Source organism: Mus pahari, chromosome 5 (assembly GCF_900095145.1).
Source record: "Mus pahari chromosome 5, PAHARI_EIJ_v1.1, whole genome shotgun sequence".
NCBI lineage: Eukaryota > Metazoa > Chordata > Mammalia > Rodentia > Muridae > Mus > Mus pahari.
Window position 1 is genome coordinate 70,883,273 of NC_034594.1, and position 26,926 is coordinate 70,910,198.

Consider the following 26,926-nt stretch of genomic DNA (forward strand, 5'->3'; position numbering starts at 1 on the left):
GTATAGCCCTGGCTGTCCTGGAACTCACTTTGTAGACCAGGCTGGCCTCGAACTCAGAAATCCACCTGCCTCTGCTTCCCGAGTGCTGGGATTAAAGGTGTGCACCACCACGCCCGGCTCAGCATTCGAAATTTTCAAAAAAATTTTTTTAAAGAAATACAAAAAGTAACTGTGTAGTGTGATCATTGGGGAAATTCAATACTTTGAGTAAAATGTTCAAATTGTGTTATCTTTCTTCAAAGGAAGTTAGGAAATAATAGATCAGCTAAACCAAGGCAAGGCTGGAGTTTGAGATGTCACCTGGGTGAGCTTGAGGATACTCCAGTCCCAGGAGTTGCAGCCCTTGGCCCAGCCAGAGGGTGTTTCTAAGCCCCTAAGAAGCACATGGGGTTTGTCCAACCCCATGCTCTTGTGCAGTGTGGACAGTATTGACTTTAGTAGAGACTTGAAAGCATATGTCTGTCTGACCGTGTCTGTGTGTTTGCTTGGTTGCTGGGTTGGTTGTTTTTGTTGTTACTTTGTTTGGTTTTGTGTTTTGTGTTGTGCTGACTGACTGTACAACTGCCTGTTTCTCCTGCGTCAGACTCCCCAGTGCTGTGATTATAGCCTCATGCTAACAGACCCCATTAAAGAAAGGATCTACTATTTCCATAGTTCTCTACTCACTATGGATAAGAATATGCAAATTAAATGCTTCCTTTTTTCTCCGTAAAGGGTGTTTCTTTGAAGGTAGAAGAGAAACACTGCAGTTTACAAAAGCAAATATTGGAATGGCATGTATTCAAGTAGCATTTAAATCCCTGAGCACCTAAAACTTTAAGACTAAGGAGGAGAATCTGGAAAGTGATTTGGTAATATATACCAGAAGGTTCAAAATGCATGTGGTCTTAGAGTCCAGAATTTCATTTCTAGGACAGCAGTGACTTTCTCATGTTATTTGTGAGCCTGAAAACTGTAACTTGTAGTTATCTAAGGTATGTGACACCATGCCTGTATCTACTTTTTGATTTTGAAACTGGCTGTTGTATGATCTGCTTCTGGGCTTGCTTTCTCTTCTCCAGTACAGTATTATTGGACTTGCTTCCTGAAACTTTGTATTTTGTCCTAGGGGCCCTACCAGGACACATTAGAGTTCTTGTTGGGTAGCAGAGATGAATGTAAGAACTTCTGGAAGATATGTGTGGAATACCATACCTTTTTTAGACTCTCTGACCAGCCTAAGCCAAAGGCAAAAGCTGTCTTCTTCAGCCGAGGCTCCTCCTTCAGATACAGGTAAGACTGGCCTCAGCTGCAGAAACAGCTGACCACTGAGGAGAGGAAAGAGGTGGAGACAGGGAGGGAGGTACCATAGGCCAGGGAGTTATGGTATTCAGGAGTAGTTTCAAACTATGAGAAAATAGGCTTAACAAAAACTGCCTGAGCCGGGCGTGGTGGCGCACGCCTTTAATCCCAGCACTCGGGAGGCAGAGGCAGGCGGATTTCTGAGTTTGAGGCCAGCCTGGTCTACAGAGTGAGTTCCAGGACAGCCCGGGCTATACAGAGAAACCCTGTCTCGAAAAACCAAAAAAAAAACCAAAAAAAAACTGCCTGGATAAATGGCTATACTTACTATAAAGTATAGCCAAGTTATTTACCTTGGGCAGTCTTACTTCTGTTCTTAACTCTTACTACTTTATTTTAACTGAACCTTTATTTGTAGTGGAAGAACTCAGAAACAACTAGTAGATTATGTCAAAGACGGTGGGATGAAGAGAATTCCATATGAAAGGTAAATGCTGTAGCATTGATATAAAATGTGTACCTTTAAAATTTCTGTTTTATTTAAAATTTTATGTGTATATGTATTCTGCCTGCATTCATGTCTGTATACCACATGTGCGCTGTGCCACCACTGCATGTTTTGTTTTGTTTTTAAAAATGGGTTTGTAATGTCTTCACGGAGATAATTGTGTTCATACACAGATATCAATTTGTTGTTTCGGAACTGTGTAGCTCATGTGTGTGTGAAGGTTTTACACGGCATCTTAGCTTTTTCTCCCATTGCTGTGGTAAAATACCTGCAAAGGCAGCTGGAGGACTGGACGGGAGGAGGGCTGACTTGACTTAGAGTTCCTGATTTCAGTGCCTCACAGTGGGAAGCCAGAGCCTCAGGCACTGCACTAAAGGTTAGGAACCTCTCCCAGGGAGGGATCCATTCACCTTGGGAAGACAGGCAGCGGAACTCAGAGACAACCCAGAAGCTAAATGATCCCTCGCAGGCTTGTCCCCTAAGTGATTCCAGGTCCTGTCACACTGACAGCTCTAACCTCCATAATGTGGTAAGCAACCTTAAAGTTCATGTGGAAAATTATATCCCTCTTGAGTTTCTTTCTTATTTTAAGTACTGGTTGCTTTTCCTCTGCCCATTTCTAGGTTTCCACCCTGTCGGGCCATATTCTTACTTGAGCTTTTCTCATGGATGCAATACAGGCTTGAGGTTCTAGGAAGAGGCACTGTGAGTGGGATGGTGGCAGACGGGGAGATGAGGAGGTTAAGCCTCACAGCATATTCTCTGTTTTGCAGACGGCACAGTAAGACTCGGACATCTCTTCATGCTCAGACTGTAGATCTGCCAAAACAGGTTAGTCTTTTCTGGTTGAAACCATAAGCACTACTAATTACCAGGATGTACTGTTCTAGAAAGTTCTTTGCTGGGTTGTAAGAAGGCTCACATGACTTAATGCACACTTCTGACTTCACGATGAAACCCGAGCTGATGAGACAGCCGTGAGCTCTGCACCATGAATCGTCGCGTGGTGCAGTCTGCTAGGGTGTGCAGGTGCCTCCTAAATACACTGCAACCTCTGCAGGTGGACTGACATGCCACCTTTAAAGGACCGCTAGGGAAGAGGGAGCACGGAGACATCAGTGATGACACAGTACACGGCTGTGCTGTTGGGAGGCGGGAAGAAGTGGTAGGAGAGCTGAAAGGATTTAAAAGATGTTCAAAGTAAAAAGCAGGGGACAGCTTTGCATCTCTTGTGTTTGGGTGGATTATAACTGTTATGAAAGCAAAGACGCACATAGATGTGCACAGATGCATAGGAGAACACTTGGCGGGGATGTCCCAGTGAGAGATCAGCTGCTCTATACCAGTATGATGAGTCATAAGCGACTAATCTGTGTTGCAGCTCCGCCTTTTACCACTTCATAGTTGCATATTAACCCCCACACTCAAGTGTGCGTCCTGCTTTCAGGAACCATTCTGTAACTGTCTCCTTGTGCTGCCCTAGTGTCCTATGTATAGTTCATGCTGTGCAGTTTGCTCATTGTTGGTGGTCTATTATTTATACTGAGCACAGTTTCCAAGAGCATCTTTTGGGCCCTGTATTTTAGTGCTTGTGTGCTCCCCTACCTTTTAATTGAATTTTAAAGGATAAATAGTCTAAAATTTACATTTAAGCTTTTAGTTATCTAATTTATTTTAAAATCCAGAGAAAATAAAGAAATGTGATTGAGTGATTAAAGAAGGCAATATGCCGGGCCGGGCGTGGTGGCGCACGCCTTTAGTCCCAGCACTTGGGAGGCAGAGGCAGGTGGATTTCTGAGTTCGAGGCCAGCCTGGTCTACCAAGTGAGTACCAGGACAGCCAGGGCTATACAGAGAAACCCTGTCTCGAAAAAAAAAAAAAAAAAAAAAAAAAAAAAAAAAAAAGAAGGCAATATGCCAACCATGGTGAGTGACACCTAGAATCTCAACACTTGGGAGGCTGAGGCAGGAGGCTCAGGAGTTCAAAGTCACCTGGGCTATGTGAAAGACACTGCCTCAAACAAAACGAATCTAAAACCAGGCAATATGATAGCCATTGGTAAATAGGTTACTTTTAAATCATGACCAGCTATTATATTTCTACAAAGCTAGTTACTGGGCCCCTGCAACATCACTTGCTTTTTCCCCGTGCTGTGATGTGATACACACACACACACACACACATCACAAGGTGTATTGCTTATGGACATGTTGCCCTGGAAAGACTCAATTCGATGTGGGTGTATTTTATTCTAACCAAATTCTAAACGAGTAGCCATGGTATGATTACTTCCCTGCCCTGTAGTGCTTTCTCACCCAGCAGTGAGAACCTCTCCTCCCTCCTTTTTGGGTCCACTCTAGCACTTTAAGAATGTCTCAGGGCTCTTACACCACTGTGTTGGCCAAGGGCATCCTAATCAGTGATTTCAGCCTTCCATTGCACTCAGGAGTGGGCTGCTATGTGACCCATTCCTTAGTGATTTAATCTCTTAACACTCGCGATCAAGGACCATAAGCATGTGCTTGTCACCTGGTGTCTCACCATAGTGGAGGTCAGGCTGAGTAGAGAGATGAACACCCACGTGTATCTGTTTATAGAGTTAGGATAACTAGGGCTACCACAAAACCCTTCTTTGCATGTCGTCTGGTTCTCTTCTTTACTATGACATGTCGTGCTGCAAGAGCAGGGCATGAAAGTCAAGGTGTTATAAGCAGAGACCAAGACAGGATGTTCCCTGGGTCAGGTTGCACTACCGTACATTTCTAAGCCAGGCATGGCTGCACACATCTATAACCCCAGAGTCTGAGACTAGCCAAGACTACAGTGACAATGTCTCAAAACAAGAACCAGAGCCTCACTTAGAAAGGAAAGGTCTACTCCAGTGCCCCTTCCAGGAAAGTTGTCAGCAGACACAGATATTGGAAGTGTTTATACTTCCCAATTGTTTACTAATTTGTAATAGTGTTGTGTAATTTTATATGTTCCTTTTCTCTTTTCTTTTCTTAATTTTGACCCCCAGAGCGTCTCCTTCACCGATGGCTTGAGAACTTCTGCCTCCCTGTCTTCAGCAAATGTCTCATTTTATCCACCCCCTAGTTCTTTGTCCCCTCCTGGCCTGCCCAATTTGAAGGACAGCAGCAGCTCCCTTGTGGATCCCCAGGCTCCCCACATCAAGAGCACAGCAGCAGAGAGGAGCAGCAGACCATCATCGTCTGACGGCCCCAGCACACAGACGGCCCATCTCCCTGGACCCCCTGTGCTCCAGCCTGGTCCAGGTGCTGGGTTTTGTGGTGTTGTGAACAGCCATGGTTCTGCTTGTCCCAGAGGACAGAGTCTCAATGCTGTAGACATTAGCAAAGGGAGGACAAGTAGGGGACTCAAAGCTGTTTGTAGAAATGACAGTATTGAGGAGGAGTTTTCTGCAGGCTCCTTCTTGCCTAGCGGGGAATACCAGGGTGGCCAGCAGTGCCTCCGAGGGATCCCGGTTTTCACATTGACAAACGCGCAGCTGCAGGTGTCAGAAGAGTTCATAGATGATGACCCAGCAGACATCTCTTTCTTTGCTGGAGGCTCTGAGGCATTTTCTTTCCCATACAGTTCTTTAGTTCTTCAGGAGTCCCTGTTACCTGTCCAGTCCACTGGGTCCCCTGCTTTGTGTGGTGCAGAGTCTGCCCAGTCCAGCCCAGATAGATACTCCACTGAAGCAGTGGACATGAGTGTAGAAGATGATTTTGAATTTGGGGAAGGGAGTGATTTCAATGGCAATGTACATCCCTCAGACACCTCCGAGCTGTTTGAGGTGAAGGCACAGGCTAGCCTGATGCAGAGCCTATTGAGTCCCTCTGAAACCAGCTCTCTTAGGAACAACCAGTCTGATAACAGCTCCCTCAATAACATGCCGCTGCATGGCGGGTTTTCTCTGCATACACCCAGCTCAGCCAATCAGTCTGAGGCCAGCTCCATGGTCAACTTCCCAGCCTGCTCAGTCCGCTCTGAGTCCAGCTCGGCCTTCCAGTTCTCTGACATTATAGACCAGTTAGAGCAGCTCAGCTACCCACCCACAACAGCTGAGGGCTCCAGCAGCACAGACTCAGATTCGTGGGACTCTGAGGCTGAGGCACCCCTGGACGTGAACCTCTTCTTCAGCAACCCCTTTGCACAGTCGAGTGGGGAGAGAGTCCCTTTCAGTTTCCAGCCCAGTTTAAAGAGTTGCACTCCAGGAAAGCAGACAGATAAAAACCCATCCTGACCCCCTCCCCAGATTCCTTTATAAAGAGATGCTTCCCCCCAATGGTGTATAGATAGAGATCAGAATCCTTTGCTTCAGACATAGAAAGTGAATACGTTCATGCTAGATAGTCAGGATTTTTCTAATTACTGGTAGATTATACTATTTTGAACGTCAAGGAATTAAAGCTCACATGTGGAGTGATGTTAAAATCTACTCTAAGGTAGAAGAACATTTCCAGCCATTTCCTGTAGTAATGGACGAATTGGCCTCTGCAGCATTGCCTTTTTTAGACACCTTTGAATTCAAGTAAAAACTGGTGCTACACATTTTGAATATTCTGCAGTTCTGATTCCTGTCCATCTGTAGAAGGCTGTGTGTTATTCTGATTCCTGCCCAGTTGTAGGAGACTCTGTGTTATGCCCCTTGATGCTGCTTTTAAAATGACTCAGACTTCCCATGATTAGTTAGCATGGAGAACTTTAGTTTATTCAGCCAGAACAGTGTATAAAATCGCTGCAGAATGTTTTGACAGCATCCTACCCCAAGAAGGACAGTGGAGACTGTAGCCTCCTGCATGTAGAGGTGGTCCCGGGCCTTTGCTGATCCCTCTCCCTGCTACTGACTTGTGACCAAGGCCGTGCTGTGTTTAGAGTTGGCTTGCAGCGGCTGTAGGAGTGTGAGCTGCTTGGCTTCCTTCTCTTCATCTTACTTACAGGTGCAGTAGGTGAAGTGGTTATGGCCAAGTCGAGCCAGATCCACAAGGGAATTCTGAAGGCCATAGTATAAGCTGGTGCACGAGTCATTTCTTTTGCTGACTTAGCACGTTCCTTAAAATGATAAGAATATAAGAAATGCCTCAGAATGTACAAGAGTTTGAATCCTCTATAGGAGTGATGCTGGGTTGCATCAGGTGGTCTGAGGTCCCAGGGCCACCTCCACATGCAGGCTAATATACAATGCTAGCTGTTTCCAGTAGATGCTGTTGCATACATGGCTCAGCCCCAAAGCAGTGAGAGAGCCCAGTGAGCATATGCTGAGGTACCATCTAGACATGTTCCAGAGTACTCTGAAGTTCAGGGCTGATGTTCATGGTACAGACAGGATAAGGCTACTGACATGAGACCCAGCCCTCCTGCATCTCACAAATGCTGGGCCAGCCCTGACACCAGCCCCGGCCAACTTGGCTATATTTGTCTGGTCCATAGGTTGGGTGACTGTGGACCTTGTTTGGTTGGTTTAGTGGTGGTCTTTTCTGCTCTAATCTAGCAGTACAATAGACGTTGAAAGTTTTGTTTTCTTCTCAAAATATCCTGTGGAAATAACTTTTTTTTTCTGCTGTGAATCCAGGTCCTTGAACATGCTAGGCAAATGCTTTGCCCCTGAGGTACATCCCAACCTCCTCTGGGATGGCAAGCACTCATTTGTGTTCATTTGTGAGGCTTCTGGCTCTGTGCTGGGATCGAGTAACTGTGCTGGTCTCTGATCTACTGTGGGCACCTGTCTCTTCTCGTTGTATTGGTTAGATTCTGGAAAGGAAGCTCTGGGTAAATGTATCCTGCTTTTATTTCTTTTGGTTTTTGTGGCAAGGTCTTAACTGTGTAGCCCAGGCTGGCCTGGAACTCATACACCTCGAGCTAGCCTTGAACTCATGGCAATCTGCCAGTCTCAACCCCCCAAACGCTGGACTATGAATGCTCAGTACTATTTCCATTTCTGTAGCTTCCTTAGACTTGAGACTACAGCCTCTTTCTTTTGTTAGTCCAGACCATCAGTGCCTGCTCTTTGCTTAGCTGTGTTTACTCTGACCCCCCTTCTCTTAGAGGCAGAATGCTGCCTTCCATGCATATAAGGCCACACTGCTTAGAGCAGAACTGCTTCAGAGAGTTGGTTTTCCCTAGTGTATCATTCCCAAAGGAAACCTTGGATTATGGAGAACTAATATCTATCACCTCTAAAATGTTATTCTTGAACCTTAGTACTCATGACCACTACCCTGCTCCATCATTGTCACCTAACCAGTGACACTGCTGGGAAGCAACAGAGTTGTCATTCTTGACTTTTGGATGGTTGGTTGGTTTGGCTTTTGAGACCTTTTCATCCCAGGCTGTCTAGCCAACAATGTCTTGACTTCCTCCTCCTCTAGAATGCAGGGACTACAGGCATGCATGCTACACCACATCCAGTTCATGAGGTGCTGGCCCTCGAATCCAGGGCTCATCTGCTGTTTAAGCAAACCCACCCTAGTATCTGGACAGCAGATCAGGGATGGTAGGGGCTGAGCCTTTACCAGACTGGGGTGATATCATGATACAGCTGGTGCTGACGGAAAGGGGTTGTTCCCATCAGACAGAATAGGACCTCCTCTAAGTCAGAGTTTATCACAGCCTCTCCTTGGAGATTCTCAATGATTTTGTTGTCAGCCATCTTCTATTAGGCCTCCTATAACTAGGTTTTGTTGTTTTTTATTTCTGCTAATAGAACCTGACTTTCCTCAGACAATTCTTTCATGTCATGCAGGTAGGTGGGGGCAGGGTTGTCTAAATACCTAAAAGCAAGAAAAGAAGTCCAATAACCCTCCGTTCTGCCATTCAGTTCCCACCCCGTCAGCCTTGCTGGTGTTCAGCTGTGCCCACTCTCTCTCTTCTCAAGTTTGCAGCACTAGCCCTTTTCAGGGCAGGCAAGCACTCGCATGACACCACGCTCTACCCCAGTTGCCTGTTTACTGCTCATTTTGAGACAAGCTCTAACTAAGCTGCCCAGGCAGGCGTTGGACGTGTGATTTTCCTGACTTTACTTCCAGAGTGTTGGGATTATAGGGATTTACTACCACGCTTCCATTTTCTGATTGGAGGCTATGGTACTTTAAAGCCGCCCCTGGTGTGCTTATTATACCTTGCCTCAAAATTCTGAAAGTGTCTCTGAAACACGAGGTACTCTGTTACATGAGCCTGCATATTCATTATTGTATAAAATGATATAGCTCCCTGCTATCACCTGGTGCTGAGAACATACTTAAATCACCCAGTTATCTTTAACATGGTTGGGCATAGTGACACACCTGCAATCCAAGCACTTTGGAAGTGGAGGAAGAAGGATCTTGAGTTTAAGGCCAGTGTAGACTATATAGTGAGATTTGTCTCAAAACAAGCACTCACAAGCCAGTTAGTGTTTGATCTATTCAAGTCAGGTTACAGGCATGATCTGCTTCCTATGTCTGCCTGTTAGATTTTGGTTAGAATATTCCAAATCCTATTTTAGCATTGTCTTGTAGGGAAAGCCAGGCTAGTGATGCTGCCTCAGGTCCCAAAGCCTAGACTCGCACCCAGGAGGCCAGCCAGGTATGTGTAGGGATCTGTCCCTTATCCTATAGCCCCACAAAATCCCCAGTGGGAGAAGGGGTGAAAATAGCATCCCACCATCCCAGATACGATAGACAACACTGGTGATGGGCCACATTTGCCATAATTTGGAGAAATTTAAAACAGATCTTAATAGTGTTCATAATCAGCTGTGCCTTCTGAGTTCCTGCTCACAGTGCCCTGACCTGCCCCTTCCTGGTAGGTCATAGTATGCAGGCGCTTGGGCTGAGAACCAAAGGCTGCCCCCTGTCCTGTCACAAGCTACACTTCTCTTCACTGTTCGTGAGCTTTAGAAAACGATACAGTTGGCCCAAAGCCACTAAGCCCAGAATGAATATTGAGCATTTCTTTGGTTCACCTCCTGGTGTTAGCCAGTGTCTCCAGCCTGGGGTGTGGTCTAAATAACCAGTCACTGGGAAAGATGCTGAAATTGAAGAAAGTGAATTCATAATTGAGCAGTACATCCTGGTCTGGAATAGCTCCTTAAAGAGGGTAGATCAAAATGCTACACAGTGTTGACAGCTTTCAGTCTGTTGGTCTTTCCTTAGTTATATCTAGAACCTTATTAAAGGGCATAGTTCTCAAACCCTGATAGGTGTCCTTGTAGCTTTCAGGAATAGTAGAAAAGGGACCCAGTAAAATGGCTATTTTAGAACAATAACCTGCTATTTTAACTCCCTGGCAGCCCTCCTTCCAGTTTCCAGGTTGGCCCCTTCAAATGTTTCCCCCAATCCTTTGTTCCTCCCTCAGTTCCCCCTCAGTCTGCTTAAACAGTTCCTTCTTCCAGTTTCCAAATACTCACAGCTCCAAACCATAACAACTGTTGTAGCCTATCCACTCAGCTCAGCTCCTCCTGGCTCAACTGTCTCCTAACAATGTCTTCTGCACCAACTGCCTTCTCCTCTCATTCTGCTACTCCCTTCCCTTCAGCCTCAGCTGCCCTGTTCCCAGAAATCCAAGAGGCAACCAGCACTGAAGGTCATAGGGTCAAGCCGCTCTAACAGCTAAGACTTTTTAAAGGGCCAGGAGCACAAAATAAATCACACCACATTTTCCCCCATTTTTTCACTACTAATTATGCAGTTATGAAGCTGGTGCTTCCAGTAGCCATGCTACTATTGTGATTTTTGCTCCTTTGCTCTTTCCAATGTCTTTCAGGATTCTCAGGTGTCTGATGTGATCTTTCTGTTGATCTCTCAAGAGCATATCCACAACTTAGATACAAACCTAACATTGATGCTTCTCTTATAACTTGGATACCGCTTCCTGAACCTTTATGTTCCTGTATTACCTTACCTTCTAGAACCTTGTGTTCTGGAGTGCCTTGCTGCAGTCTCTTAACCTCCACCCCGTCTTTGTGAACCTTTGGCTTGCAGACTGGGCATGCAGGATGTGGTATTCATCATCATCTGTCTTAAAAGCCCTGCTCATAGGCCTGTTGCTCTGCACTGTGGATAGCTCTGTATTACAGGAGACCAAAGGCCTGCTCAAGGTATGTCAGTGGTTAGGTGCTGAACATTTATTCTCCAGGCTTTTCTGGCTTGCAGGGGAAGGTAGTGGTTGGTCAGTTTCTCTTCTTTTTGGGTCAGTGGCCAAGGTTTTCAGAAGACCTCCCCTACTCAACAGTGAACTTTATTAGTTTTTGATGGTTTCCTGTGGAAATATAAGCAAATCCATGTCTCTAACACATAACATTTCCTGACTTCCATTCTGATGTTAACTCATCCTTATAGTATATAGACTGATTTAATTCCATAGTTTTTTCTATAACCCAGTGTCTCTCAGCTGCTGTTGTTCCTTTCTCATTAATGTTCAAAAAATATAAAGTTAACAGAATACTATTCAGTCTATCCCTAGGGGGTCTTTATTCTTTCTTTTATAATTTTTCTTTTATAAGTCTTTAAGTTTTAAGTTTCTATATAAGTCTTTAAGATTTTACTTTGTTTCTGTGCTAAGAAGATCCATTCTAAAATACTATCTTCCCTTTGCATAATAAGCTCAGCAGGAGAATGAATTGAAGGCAAAATAACCAAAATAAAATCCATTTTGGGATCTATGAGATTCACATATGCATCTTGCAGTCTCTTTTCTACTAAAGTTAACTCTTTCTCTGCTTCCTCTGTTAGCAGTCTTGAACTAAGTCTGAATCCCCTGTAACAAAACAAATTACCTAACTCTTGAGTAGTTAATCCAGTGGTGGGCTGTAGCCAATTAATATCTCCCATTAACATTTGAAATTGTTAAGAGTTTGCAACTGATCTCTTTTGATCTATTTTTGAAATTTTTGTTGACTTATTTTATAAGCTAGATAGATAGAAACTTCTCTCTGTATTTTCAGAAGCAGTTTATAAACCCCAACAAGGCAAAAATACTGTTTCACCAAACATTTTCTCTAAAATATTTGCATTAGAATCAACCAACAAACTTTCATCTGTGTAATAAGTAATGGATTGAAGAAATTGCCCATGAACTATTCTAGCAATTGTACAGAATACTGTCATAGAGCTAGACTATTGATTGATGTTGGCTGTAGGTGCCAAAGTAGAGAAACTTAGGAAGATGCTAAGCCTTCATTTTCCAAAGGAGTACAGGGGTTCAGCCTTCTTGGAAAGACTGACCCCTGGTTCACTCCAGTTCTTTCATTCAAATATTATATGAAGTTAGTTGGGGATGGGAAAGGTTTCACTACCAAAGTTATCTTGCCCCTGTGGCCCATGAGAGCAGATGGTGCACACAGTCTCAGTCAGTGTGATTGTGGCCAGCCTGTGAAATATAAACAAATCCGTGTACCCACCACAAAATATTTGCTGACTTCCATTCTGATGTTAGCACATTCTTATACTATACAGGCTGATTTAGTCCACACAGTTTTTTTTCTAGAACACCATGTCTCTGAGCCATAATCAAAAGAATTCCTGGTTTACCAGGAATGTCTTAGGACCAAGATTTATGTAGCTGCAAGCTCCCACACAGCACTAAGTGCAGACTTTTCAGGGAGACATTTCTTCAAGGCCCAAACAGTCTCAAAACAATTTCTCAGCCTCTACTGATTAACTGAAACATTTCACTCAAAGTCAGATACAAGCACTTTACATTTCACTTAAAGCCAGACATAAAGGCTTAACTATCACTACCTTGAACTATTTAACATTCCTTGTGGAATAACTTTCCACTGATACCTTTTAACTGGTTGAGCATTATTATGTCTAAGGTCAGCTTCGGCATCCAGGGTAAACTGAAGGAAGGTATATCATATCAAATGATTGATCACTCAGCAGACTTTTCTTTGAGGGAACAAAGCTTGATTCTCCAGGGCCAGTAAATACTCCCTGCAGCCAGAAAGAAAAGAAACACACACACACACACACACACACACACACACACACACACACACACTTGGTAGATGACGCAACACGCTCCAACCATTTTACACATATACATACGTAACATGCATACATACATACATAAATATTTGGTGGATAGAACAAAGTTCCAACCACTTCACATACATACACAGATACATGCATATACATTTGATGGAGGTAGCAAGGCACCAACAACTTTATTTTTTTTCTCCCACAGCAAAGTCTTTCAAACAATACAAAAATCACAATGTGGTTACATTCTGTTTTTCTTCTAATAAATGATTACAATGAGTATATGTAAAAAAAACAAAAACAAAAACATATTCCCCAGTACTCTCAAGTGATCAAATGTTTTACATACTATGGGTTAAAAAAAAATTATTTCCAAGAACCCATACATATTCATAACTAAGCAACTTGTTATAAATTAACAAACTGTAAGCAATCAAGGTAATTTTCTCAGTCAGTTTCTCTTACTGGCAGGCTGTAATTTGCAATTACAATGAGAGGATCAATTATTATTTATCTTAAAAAGTACTCTTATAAAAATCTTAACAGAATCACAAATATAATCTTTTATATAAAAACACTACTCATTAGCAGTTTTTTATTATATCAGGAAGCTGAGGGCAAAAATGGGTGCAAGAAATTAATCATTACTTTGATCACCAGCCCAGCTTTAGCAAGGGAGGCATGTTAGCTAGTGCTGGCTGGACTTCTACTGTTCTTGTTCCCTGAAAAGCCCTAGCTCAGCTATTAACCGCGTGCCTTTCTGAACTTTAAATTGTTCCCCAAGATGATTTTCTATGTCAAAGCCACTAGCAAAAACATCTAAACCTTACTAACAATCTCCATCTCCAAATTCTTTCTAAGGGTGGTGGAGATTACTAAAAATCGACACCTCTAAGTCCTTTCTGAGGGCGGTGGGTGAAACATCAATCTGCTTGAAATGCTTGAAAAAGATCACTCAATGTTATTGTAGATGCCAGTGACTGCCCAGTGAGAGTCTGGAGACCCCTGTAAAGTTTTCATACAACCCATAGATTGGGAGGGACATGACAGCCACCAAGGCAACAAGCAGAGCCATGTTCCACAACAGCATGATGTCCTGAGGACATGTAGTCCTAGGGCCTCTGCCTCTCTGAGGCACAGCCATCTTTGTTGTGCTAAGCAGTGGGCTGAATTCCCTGAGTTCTAAAGCTGTTTTGCTGTGTCTTTTGCATGGCTCCCAATTATATAATAATTATAAGTAGATACTGTGAAAGCAAATTTTTCCTTATCCTTCTCTTGCAAGGGGATAGTAAAAAAGCAGTCTTTTAAATCAGTTGCTATCATAGGCCATGCCTTAGGTAATAAAGAAAGGAACTCCATGTTGTAATGGACCTATTGTTTGGATTACTCTATTCACAGACCTCAAATCTATTAACATTGTTTGTTTCCCCATTTTCTGTTTTTATAACAAATAAAGGGGAATTCTGTGGGCTGGCAGCCTCTTCTGTCTGCTGAGCGTCCTCTGTTATAGTACCAGCTGTTCAAATGCCTTTAATTTTTCCTAAGAGTCACTGCTCTACCCACATAGGCTTCTTAGTCACAAATTTTAAGGGTAGGGCCATTGGTATAATTTCAGCAGCACCCCCACCCCCTTATAAATTTGGAAACTCAATCCCTGTTGTATCCTATTTTTGGACAACCTATACAATGTGTAGTTGTTCTGGATGACATTTTTCAATACCTTCCCCCAAAGCATCTTCCATTTCACCCCTTATTTTAGGAATGGTCTCTGCTATGAAGGGAATATTAATCTGAGTCCCCCACTGCTCTAATAAATCTTATCCCCATTAATTTACGGCTATGCCAGCCACATAAGGCCTTAACTTTCCTATTTGACCTTAACCCATTGCACACTTTATTTTATCCGAGATAATTTTTTAATTTCTAGAAACTAGGTATAAACTTCTTGAAGTGACCATTCTGAATTCCAAGATTTTTGTAAAATGATATTTGCATTTGGTGGATATATTAAATGTATCCACTAAACCTTCTATTTAAATGTCTTTCACTTGCAGCTGATCATTAACAGCAGCTGAGCAATCCTGTCACCAGTGTTAACTTGCGTATCTCTATGCATTGGTGACACAGAGAAACAGTAACAGCTGAGCAAACCTGTGTTAAACTGCATCTCTTTTTGCATAAGCCACTATTTTAATTTCTCCTTTGAAATCTTCATCTATAATTCCTGAATATACAATGAATCCTTGGGAAGTCAAACTGTTTCTTCCCAAGGCCATTCCTAATGTCCCTGAGGGCAAAGGACCGTAACTCCAAGTCTAGAGCCACACTGCCTGCAGTAGCATGCATGAGAACTGTAATTCTTAGTTGAGGTATTTCTGTCTTTTTGTTATTTACTGACTGACAAGAGGCAAACAGCTCATACTTTTTACTGCAAGGCCTCAGGCTAGGCACTCCCCCACTCCCACCCCCACCCCGCACCCATTTCCTTTTCCAATGGCTAGAAACTGGATGGATAGCTCTCCAGGACCTACACTCTATGGTCCAATGGTAACTCTTGCCACATTGCCTGCACACCCCATCACTAGAAGCCTAGACCTTTCTGGATTAAATTTTAAAAAGCCATTGCCTTTAGAGAGCCTTGTTCACAATTTTGTTGCAAATTACCATATTTCTCACAGTTAAAGCTCTGGGCATTTTGAGGTCTGAGACCTTTAGTGGCTTAGTTACAATCTCTTTACAAATGATCATCATATCCTCCACAGTTAATGCACTGTGCATTTTAAGATCTAAAACTTCTAGCTATGGCTTGCCCAATTATCATGGTATTATACACAGTAGAACCATTATCAGTTGTCTCCCTGGCCCACTCCTCTGTAGGTCCTGCCCTTGCATTAATGGCCTAGTAACCTTTGTGCATTCCATATTTGCATTTTCCATTGCCAAGATCTCCGTTATCACCTGTCTCATTTCAGGGTCTGATATAGCTCTATTCACAGCTGCAACTAATCTTTCTGAAAAGTCAGTGAAGGCTTCCCATGAGCCTTCTATAGTTGTTGTAAATGATGTGGACTTCTTTCCTGGATCCTCAACTTTGTCCCAAGCTCTTACAGCTTTAAAGGACATTGTTCTCTGATTGTGTCTTCAAATTGAACCTATTCTTGTATGTCAACATAACTACCTTCACCTAGCACCTGGCCCATCCCTACATTAATTCTTCTCATTCTACTGTGCTCTTCCAAATCCTTGGCTTCTTGACCATCCTGCTTTTCTATTTTTTGACTTGCCTGCCCTCTAACACAGTTCCTTCCACTCTTTCTACCTGGAAAAAACTCCTGCTCTTGGGTTCAGTCATTGGGAATGACCCTATCTGTTCTCCTTGTTCTTGTTTGATGTTTTTCAACTTTGTCTGCCTTTGCTCTCAGTTTCTCTAGATTCACAGCCAAATCTGTTATTTTTTTTCAGAAAGAAGAGAGAAATGACTTTGTTTTTCACATTTCTTCCATTTTTGGATTCCAAGGCTGCTTTTTTGTATTTTTCTCTAGTTGCTCAGCCTGCCTTTAGACCTGTTTTATAAACAAAATATCCTGAAATGAAGGAAGGGAGAAAAAAGCTGTTGCTGAATACCATACAGAGCGTGTCCCAACAACAGACAGACAGCAGCCCCTCCTTTCCTGCTCTACAGTACTTGAAAGCAAGCCTTCCATTCTGCCTTGGCCCATGTTGGGCACCTCTTGTAAAATGACTAGCTATTTTAGAACAGTGACGAGTTCTCTTAACTCCCTGGCAGCCCTCCTTCCAGTTTCCAGGTTGGCCCCTTCAAATGTTTCCCCCAATCCTTTGTTCCTCCCTCAGTTCCCCCTCAGTCTGCTTAAACAGTTCCTTCTTCTAGTTTTCCTAATACTTGCAGCTCCAAATCTAACTGTTGTAGCCTATCCGCTCAGCTCAGCTCCTCCTGGCTCAACTGTCTCCTAACAATGTCTTCTGCACCAACTGCCTTCTCCTCTCTCTCTGCTACTCCCTTCCCTTCAGCCTCAGCTGCCCTGTTCCCAGAAATCCAAGAGGCAACCAGCACTGAAGGTCATAGGGTCAAGCAGTTCTAACAGCTAAGACTTTTTAAAGGGCCAGTTGACTAGCAACTAAAGATCCTTTAAAGAGCCAGGCACACAAGACAAATCACACTACAAGACCCAGGTAGAGAACTGTCACAGCCAGTGTGTCCATGCAGAAAAGTAGCAGTGTCAGGTCTGTCCACATGGCCAGTATATCGGTATTGATAGGAACAAGACCCTGAGCTGTCCCCTGTAGTCCAAGGCCGTCGCCAAGCAGTAGCTGTCCTAACCACTAAGTCCACCTCTAACAAGGAACTCTGCTTTAGATATATTTTTATTAGTTATCAAGTCTATTTTTATATTTAAGTTCCCAAAGTCTCAGTATTTTATATAAGCCACTATGAATGTTTGAAGACTATAGCATAGTTACACAGTAGCAAGATTGTCTATGCAGAGATGTGCAGTGTTCTGAACGCACTGCATAATCCTTTGGTCTATCAGGTAATGGTATGTGCCTTTTATATGGCAGAGGCATTGTCTGAGCTGGCATTAGAGTAGAGTGCCCTGTTCTCATTAGCATTTTTATTTAATTTAGGGCAAATGACCAGGGCATGGGCATTAGCACATCCAGGAATGTAGTGTGAAAACTTCTAGATGTGTTGGCTACATCATTCTCATCACTACTGACATGCCCAGTGACCCCATCCTTCCTGAGGGCTTTGGTGCACAGGTGTATTTTCATTCTCTCATACAGTCTCTACTGTTCTACCTGAGTGATGGTTATATTGTATCACCCACACTGTGGTTATGATACCAACCACAACAGTGTGCACACACATGTTCTTAACTCTTCCACGTGTATGTGCCAGCTGATGTTGATAAGTACTCTTTAACCTAAGGTACACTTATTCCTCCAGCTCTGGAACACAGAAGATCTGTCCCTAGAACAGGTACTCCATAGTCGGTGCTAGTATTCAGTAGGGAATGTCTGTTCCCAAGTCCATGGAATTGCATCTGCTGTGGTCTCACTTGGCTCTTGTCTTAGGGTTACACATACAGAAGACAATGTCCCAGGCAGCAGACACTGTCACCTTTTCCCATGTAGTAGCTAATGCCACTGTAGTCCACTAGTGCACAAAGCTGTGTCATTTGGATGAAAGTGTATGCATTCACTGTCCTAGGAAACAATGAGAAGCAGAGCTGGAACTTCTTTATATTTTGAACGTATGCTTTAAAAAGACATTTCTGTTGTCTAGTTTGTGGTACTTATACAATTTGTTCTCCATTGAAATTGCCATTTATAAATTTGCAGATATGTACTGACAATTTTTAATTGTTTATTCAATAAAATGAGGAAATATTTACTATGAATTTTTAAATGGGCTTTTTAGCTTTCTTTCCCTCTAAAGAGTTTTGATTTATATAGGTTACAAATTACTTCACATAGTAAATTAATCCTTGAAATAAGTGCATATTTGTCTAACCCTTCACCAGTGTTTCTTTCATTGGCTCTTGAGCAGCAAACAGGCACAATGGTGCTTGCATAGCTTGGCTCACTATAAGTATGGTAATCATGGTAATGGCATTGTATTGAAGGCCAATGGTCAGGGTGGTATCTTGCTTTTTCTCTTCTCATTCTCTGGCTCATTTTGTCTTTACCTGTGTCTAGCTTGTTTCTCTTCCTCCCTCTCTCCCTCCCTTCCTCCCCTCCTCCTCCTCTTCTTCCTCCTCCTCCTCTTCTTCCTCTTTTTCTTCCCTCCCCCCTCTCGCCTTTCTCTATAATTGTTCCCAGTAAAACTGATTCCACTCTCTGCACTGCCCCTCAAGTAGCTTTCCTTTCTTCTCTCTTCTCAACTCAAGAGAGTTGGCATAGCCTATCCTGTCAAACTTTCTCTGATTCATCACTTTGTCTGCCACTCAATTAGACATCCCTTTCAACATGGGTTCTTCCTTCTACAAACTAACTTTATTGTTTGGGATTAAAGGTGTGTGCTCTGGGCATGTCTGTATTCCAGCCAGAGGGATTAGAGGCATTAAAGGTGTGTGCCAAGAGCCACACCACAACTAGAAACAGGTTTTTTTGGTTTTTTTTTGTTTGGTTGGTTTTTTTGGTAAACAACACAATCTTGAGGTTCACAGTGTGATCAAACATTGTGCATCAGGGTTTTGGTTTTTGTTTTGTTTTTTAGACTTATTTCTTTACTATGTGCAGTGTTCTGCCTGCATGTATTCCTTCATACCAGAAGAGGGCACCAGATCTCATTACAGATGGTTGTGAGCCACCCTGTGGTTGCTGGGAATTGAACTCAAGACCTCTAGAAGAGCAGCCAGTCCTTATAACCTCTGAACCATCTCTCCAGCCCTTGTTGTTTTGTTTGTTTGTTTGTTTGTTTGGCTGCTTCTTTTTCTTGTTGTTGTTGTTTTATAGTCCTGGTGCTAGAACTTAGGACCTTATCACACATGTTAGGTAAATTCCCTACAACTAAGTTATACCCCACCCCACCCCCCAAAAAATCAGTTTTATTAAAACAAAAATGCCAGACTCCAATCCTACCTGTCCATGTACAAAAGTAAACCACATAACCTGGCAAGTGTCCTACCTTGACTCTTCCCCCCTCTCCTCCTCCTTCCTTTCCTCCTCCTCCTCTTCCTCCTTCTCCCCCTCTGTCTTTCTCTCCCTTCATCCCTCCTCTCTGAAATTACATACTTAAGTTGGTGTTTTATGCAATGATAGCTAAGTTCCAACAAGCATGAAAATGCCTAATGGTAGCTAAAAGAGAGTCGGCCTCAGCCTCAGGCTCAGCTCCTCCTGCTGTCCCCTGGGTACATTTGCCAGGACATTCATCTGTGCCACATTGGGAACTCTGTACAAGGTGATCATATGATCACCCACTCTTTGCTTATTCAGGTAATGAGTCTCACTGAAGTCTCACAAGTGGGCGTGTTCATGCCAGTTTGTACAGCTCCTGTAACTGACACCCTTATTCTCAAGTGGAACACACCTTCAGCTCACTCTGTTGCTTGAGTCTGATTCTGTGACAGCCTGAAGGAAGATCCAGCTACTGTACTGGTTTTGCAGCTTTATCAGTTTCTCTTCAGGTTCACTCTCCTTGTAAGACTCTGGTGAGCAAAGTATTCAGTAGTTCAGAGCCACGCACACCATCGCAGTTACAGCACTAAAACACCAAGAGGTGGATGCTGGAGCTGTGAAGTTCCAAGTTGACCTGGCACTTGATGGCAGTTCCCAAACCCTGGTAGTAGGTCTGCACACCTACATGGAGAAGGGGCGCGTGTGTTTCCTGTGGCGGCCACTGGAGCAGGACTGCTGACTGCCAGGTGCCTGAGGTGCTGTGAGGAGGAGCCAAAGGCTGGCTCTGGGCAGTCAGCCTGGTGGGCTGTCACATGGCATTCTCTCCGCACTGTTGAATCATTGAGCCACAGTGACTACCAGCGAAGAATTGTCTTGGCTGTTTTTATTTCCTTATCAAGATAGGGAGGTGAGCTATTAGCCATGTCCACTTGTTTTAAAATCAGATTCTGTGTGTAAAAGTGAATCAGGAACCAGTTCAGTAGCAAAGCCAGAAACTGTGTGCTAACTCATCAGATGCACCTTTACCTGTTCCCATCTTGCAGTCAGTTCTATGCGGTGTTTTTCTTCCTGAAATTTATCTACTATTCAAATCATAGTTTCTCTTCCTTGTGCCTCTTATTCTCAACCTTCAACTTGACCTTCAGTTTTGCTGCATATGATCTTACATGTTCCTTTACTGTTAGACATGTTAAGACTGTTTTATTAAAGAATTTTTAAAAAGAGAATTTAAAGGTATGAAATAAAAGTTCATGTTCTTTTCCCTCTAAATGTGATGAAGTTCCTTTTCATCATCTTTCATCTCTAGTTAGATGAACAGAAACAGCTTCTTGAAGGAGAACGTGAAGGTAAGAAGTGAAATGCTGTGTTTTAAATGAACATTTCAAGAAGTATCAGATGTATTTTGAGAAGTTTTTAAGAAATAAATCACCCACCAGAAATGCTCACTGTTAAGAGTTTGCAGTAAGTGTTAAGAGGCAGGTGAAGGCAAGTTTGTAACTTGCAGCTCTGAGAATAAATGCCACTCCCCAGCTGCAGCCCATGCAGCTGGAGCTCCCCTGCACACATGTTGACTTTCAGAGAACCATGGCTGCTCCATGCCTCTCCATCTCAAGGAAGTCAGTTTGGGAACAGAAGAATCCCTTGTCCACAGCTTTAAAAAGTTGATCCTTCATGCTACAGTAGGAGAGTTGAACATCCTCTGAGGGGTGTGTGCTCCAAGAGCCAGAAGTGAATGAGATTTCTAGGGGTTCCTGTGGCTCCAAGCAATACCGGGTCACTCTTGATGCTTCTTGTAAGAGGACCTTGGGTGTTTCTTCAAGTCCTTAAGATTGATTCTTTAGTGAAATATTGATTAAGGTGACATATTCAAAAACACCTAAAACTTGGTATGTGGTACTTTAAGAGTTCTTAAGACTGCTTTTAGCCATGCATTCAAAAGTGCCCATTACACCTGTAATTCCAGTACTCAGGAAATGGAAGCAGAAAGATCAGGGAGTTCTGAGGAGGAGCCTGCCTACAAAACAACATGTCTTCATAATGTTGAGGCAATTGTTTTTATGTCAGGAAGCACTGAGTCACAGAACCTGAATGACATTGACTTCATGCTTTGTCACTTCTGGAAAACATCCTGACTAGCCACCCCTCCATATTCTCTCTCTCTCTCTCTCTCTCTCTCTCTCTCTCTCTCTCTCTCTCTCTCTCGCTCTCGCTCTCACTCTCAGACACACACACACACACACACACACACAGCTATATACAATGGTGTGCTCCAGGAACAGACCCTTGTTGTGCTAATAGAGCTTAGAGGACAGGCCACAGCCACATTTAGAAGAGTTACATGTTTATTGCCAATTACTTGACAAAATATCTCCCCATAGAGTAAAGTGGTGATGACCATACCATGGTGGTAGTGGCTGTGTGTGTGTGTGTCTGTGTGTGTGTCTCTGTGTGTGTTTGCTGGGGTAATCTCCCAGTAATTCCAAGACCCAGATTATTTAACATTATTCTGATGGTCTGTATTTGTGTAATTTCAAGGATGATTTAGAAATTGTTCTCTAACAGGTTTAACTGTTAAAAGAAAATGTTTAATGCACTTGTGGTACATTTAAGATTATTTGCTAAATCTTGATGACTTTTTTATAAAACAGAAAAAATACACAGTGATATCAAGTAGGAATTTTAACTGCCGTAGAACCAAAAGCAGTTTTACACTAAACCTAATAATACATCCCAAAGTGACATTTTCTTTCTTCATTGGATGCTTGCTAAAGTCTGTTTGTTGGCAGTTGCCCCCCCCCCTTCATGGCCATTCCCCTTACACTGACTGTTCACCGATTACCAATCCCAATGGCATCCTAGAAGTATGCCATTTCTTCATGTTCTGCCCCTCCTGCTACTAAAAATTAATATCTAATTTTGTGACAACCCTTTTAAAAAGATTTATTTTTATTTTATGTTATGAGCATTTTATCTGCATGTATATATACCTACTACTACATGCACACTTGGTGCCCACAGACATCAAAAGAGGGCATCAGCTCCACAGAAACTGGTGTTACAGATGGTTGAGAGCACCAGGCCATTGCTGGGAACCAAACCTGGGTCCCCTGGAAGAGCTACAAGTGCTCTTAATCACAAACCATCCTTCCAGCCTTGGTAGTAACCTTTTATGTTTCCTTTGGATTTGGTTTGGGGGTAAGGAGTACTGTTTTGTTTTCTTTTGAGACAGAGGCCTGCTATACGGTGCTGCTGGCTTATAAAGAGCTACAATTACAGGCTGGCCCATACTTTGTTTTGTTTTTGTTTTTTTGGTTTTTTGGTTTTCTTTTGGTTTTTTTTTTTTGTTTGTTTGTTTGTTTTTTGTATTCCAGAAGCTTTCTGGTCACTGTCCACTAGAAATTGCTCTGGACTTCACATCTTCAAGTGTGATGCTGTGGGAAACACTGGGAACATGGGGAAAATGGTGGTCTTGACATTTTCATACTTGAATGTAAAACATCATGGCTACTATATTTTAAACAGTATAGTTGTGAAGTGTAATTTATTCATAAATACTACATTTTCTCTGAATTTTAATTTTGCAAAAGGACCTAATTATGCAATTCTGGCATATCAGTGACAAAGACTTTAGAGCATAAACTTTAAATAGTACATCTTTGGGATGTAGTCCACAGGAAATAACCCACACTTCAGGATAGTACAGAGAGGTTGGCTCCACTTTGATTCCCATCAAAGAGATAAAGGTTGAACATCTGGGTGACAGGTTTAAGTTTATATCATTAATGTTTAGCTTGTTTCAACTAAATGTGTAATAAAGCAAAATTTAATAAACTGGTTGTTAAACTTTCATATACCAACATTGTCTAGGTTTTCTATGTCAATGAATGTTTTCTCCTGCCTTAAAATTATGAAATATTCCACAGCAGTTCTATCTGAATACTGTCAGAACATCAGCAGGCGAGGTCCTTGCAGATCTCTGACTTTGTCAATGTGAAAATAAGGACCTCCTCTGCTCCAGCTTGCCACACCAGAAGCTGCCCTGCCCAGAGGACTGTGCCAGTCCAGGGAATGGGGGCCTCTGGCTGGCTGTTCTCATTTAGGATCAGCAAGTTCGATAACCAAGGTTTGGTCTTATAAACGGGTCACTATAGAGGACATCACTTGAGGACTTTTAATCACAGACGGTGAGAACCTTCCTTTGAAAGTAGTTGCTCTTGAGGAGGCCTGGTGGTAGAGCATCCTCACAACTAGGGGTGCAAAACAGACACTTAGTAATCATAGTTAGACATGTGGTCATTCCAGTGGTACAGTACTTATCACCTGGAAATGTAGGATAAGTTTACATCTTTAATAAGTTTCAAAGTAGCATTTAAATTTATTAAATACCATTTAGAGTATGGTGCGGTCTGCCTGTACTCAGCATTTAGGGATGGAGGATATGGGGTTACATAGTGAGTCTGAATCGAGCCTGTCTTAAACAGAAGTGCTGTTTTAAATGTATCTTTAAATGTTGGTATTTAATAATTGTTGATTTCCCATAGAAAAATGTGAGAATACTTTGACCAAAAGTTAAGGAATTTCTTTCTTCCTCTCTTCTCTTCTCTTTTTCTTTTTTTAAATTTGGGACAGAATGTTACTACATAGTACAGGCTGGCCTTAAATTCATGATCCTCCTGCCTCAGCCTCCTAAAATAAATTCATTATTATAAATTGCCAGATGAATTGTGCCTCATCATTAGCCTCTTAGCTAGTAGGCTAAAAATTCTAGTCTATGCAAAAGCAAGTGCTATTTTAATAAAGAAAGGAGTTAAATAGTAGTTACTTATTTTGGTATTAAAAAAAAACAACAGGAAAATTATTAGTGAAGAGCTTTGCAACTAGAAGACAGAATTGTGAAATGAACAATTGATATAATCTAGCTTTTTAATAAATCATTAGTAACATAGGCCTAAAATTAGGTATGCCTTTCAGGTGAGCAATGTGGTGACAGCACAGGTCTCTGCCACCCCTCCACAGAGTACTGCTTCCCCCTCCTGTGGGGCCCCTAGAAACACAACCTAGGCCATGAGGAGGGAGTCACAGAGTCTCTTGGTCTCTGAAACAGGACAGATTGGCCATCACTGTTTTCTTTTGTGTTGTGTCTGGGACTGCATGTGACACACCTCCACATTTTCCACAAAAGCTAATGGCAGCGTGAGGTTTTCAGTCAGGCTAGTGTCAGGGAGGCCAACTGCACAGCTGTTCTCATTTTTGCCCCACCCTACTTCATTCATTTCTAGGCTTTTCTATGGATAGCCCTCAGCCTTCTCCCTCCAGCCTGAAGAGCCAACTGAGCCTGAGCCCTGAGCTTCAGGCCTCTCTGAGCACAGCTGAGCAGGGTGCATCCCCTGTGCTCAGTCCTGTCCTCAGTGGTGTTGGTACAGCCAAGATGGACAACCAAGAAGAGCAGAAACACAAGGTGGGCCCCTTTGGGGACTGAGTGCTGCTGGGGTCTGGTTTGCAAGTCCTAACTGAGGAGTCCCCAGGGTGGGCAGGAAGACTCCGCTAACACCCCATAAACCTTGTACAGATCAGCAGTGAAATCCCTAAGACATTTCTGTTACTCTTAGAACCTAAGGCTGCATTATACACACATTCCCTTGTTTGTATATTAGACCATTTTGTCACTGTGGGTTGGAAGTGTTAGGCTGGATCCTGAAAATAGGTGGGAAAGGGACAGGCCATTCCCGCAGGACCTCACTGCCTCTCCCTTCTTGTTTTCCCCTCTACCTTCCTTCCTCTCTCCTTACGTCAGCTGAGTAACTTGGAGATATGTTGCCAAAGGAAGGTCAGTTGGAGCTTAGGAGGCTCTCAGATGGGACTTCATGGTGAGAAGGGGACCTGGCCAACTTTAGAGACCGTTGCACCTGAAGTGGGAGGTCCTGGTCTTTTTGGCAGGACACAGGAGTTACGGCAGAAGGTTGCCAGTGTTCCTGTAGGTCTCTGTAGTGAGGGCACATTTTGATTTGCAGTAGAGAAGTATGGAGCAGAAGATCCTAATTACTCATAGATGCCAGGGATAGCCAGTTGCCTTAAGACAGCCAACCTGGGAATACTGCTTTGCTAGCAGTCAAAGATTTGGGGAGAAAATAGATGCCATTATTAGAAATAGAAATATTTATAAAAATAGAAAGCCATTTTGTAATATCTTAGAAGATGAACTAGGGGTTTTGAGCATCAGCTAGGTATATAATAGGTACCCAGTAGGTGGGACCTGTCTCAGGTACCTCACAGAAAAGTGCTCTTTTTTTTCTCCAAGACAGGGTTTCTCTGTAACCCTGACTCTCCTGGAACTCACTCTGTAGACAAGGCTGACCTCGAACTCCAGAGATCCACCTTCCTGCCTCCCAAGTGCTGGGATTAAAGGCGTGCACCAACACCACCCAGTGTATTTGAATTTTTAAAAAATGTTTTATGGCACAAAATACAATAAAATGTAGAAGGTTAGAAAAGTATGTGAGCCGTTTTCTTGGGGAAAAGCCATACTACAGGAATAACACAAAGATACCAAGGGTAGAACCAGGGACCAGGTCTGTCACATCATTTGAGAAGAGCAATGGGAGAATGTCCATGGATTCTGGGGAGAGAACAGGACTCAGCTCTGAAGGATGCTGGCAGTATGGATTACTGTGGTGCATCTTTCTGCTGGGTAGAAGACACTATAAATTCACAGCCACCATTCCGTGAGCTCCAAGCTACATAAGAGGAACACACCTGTGATGCTTTGATATACTTTGCCCAGGGAGTGGCACTATTGGTAAGTGTGGCCTTGTTAGAGCAGGTGTGGCCTTGTTGGAGGAAGTGTGTCACTGTAAGGGTAGGCAATGAGATCTTCCTGCTGGCCATGCAAAAGCCAGTCTTCTGTCTGCATTTGGACCAAGATATAGCGCCTTTGGCTGCACCAGCCCCACATCATCCATGTTCCTGCCTCGATAATGGACTGAACCTCAGAACCTGTAAGCCAGCCCCAGTTAAGTGTTGTCCCTTATAAGAGTTGCCTTGGTCATGGTGTCTGTCCGCAGCAATGAAACCCTAAGACAACACCTCATTAGTCCTTTATTCTAGAGACTGAGAAAATATTGCATACGGTCTTGAACTAAACCAGAGGCACAGAGAGAAGATGTGGTCCCCAAACATGGGCCTCCAGTGGGATCTCCGTGGACACCTCTCCTCATGTGGCCCTGTAAAGAATCAAAGGCTATTGTGCAAACTCAGTCTCTTCTTCCTCCCAGAACTGTCTCAGCCTCCCCACCTCTGCTGGTGACACCTGATCTTTTCCTTGGCCTAGGCCAGAATCTGTTGTAGTCATTTTTGCTGCCTCTGTCAGTTTGCACATAACATTCATACCACACCATCTCAACAGACTTGTACAGAAGCCTCTTGAGGCTCCTGTCTGCTCCTCCAGGTCTGCTTGCATCCTGTGTGCAGGCATACCACAGTTCATTCACATTGACCCCCAAAAGCACCACAGGGCAGATGGCTGTCTCTCATC

General features: G+C 43.1%; 1 protein-coding gene across 1 annotated transcript in view; it reads left to right on the forward strand.

Moving 5' to 3' along the window:
- Positions 1-26,926, forward strand: part of Farp2 (FERM, ARH/RhoGEF and pleckstrin domain protein 2) — a 105,214-nt gene that overhangs the window by 59,522 nt on the left and 18,766 nt on the right. The window contains exons 10-14 of the mRNA XM_021197379.1: positions 1,109-1,272; positions 1,700-1,768; positions 2,563-2,620; positions 4,809-5,064; positions 24,675-24,853. Of these exons, the coding sequence (XP_021053038.1) occupies positions 1,109-1,272; positions 1,700-1,768; positions 2,563-2,620; positions 4,809-5,064; positions 24,675-24,853 (726 nt within the window). The remainder of the gene's footprint in view (positions 1-1,108; positions 1,273-1,699; positions 1,769-2,562; positions 2,621-4,808; positions 5,065-24,674; positions 24,854-26,926) is intronic.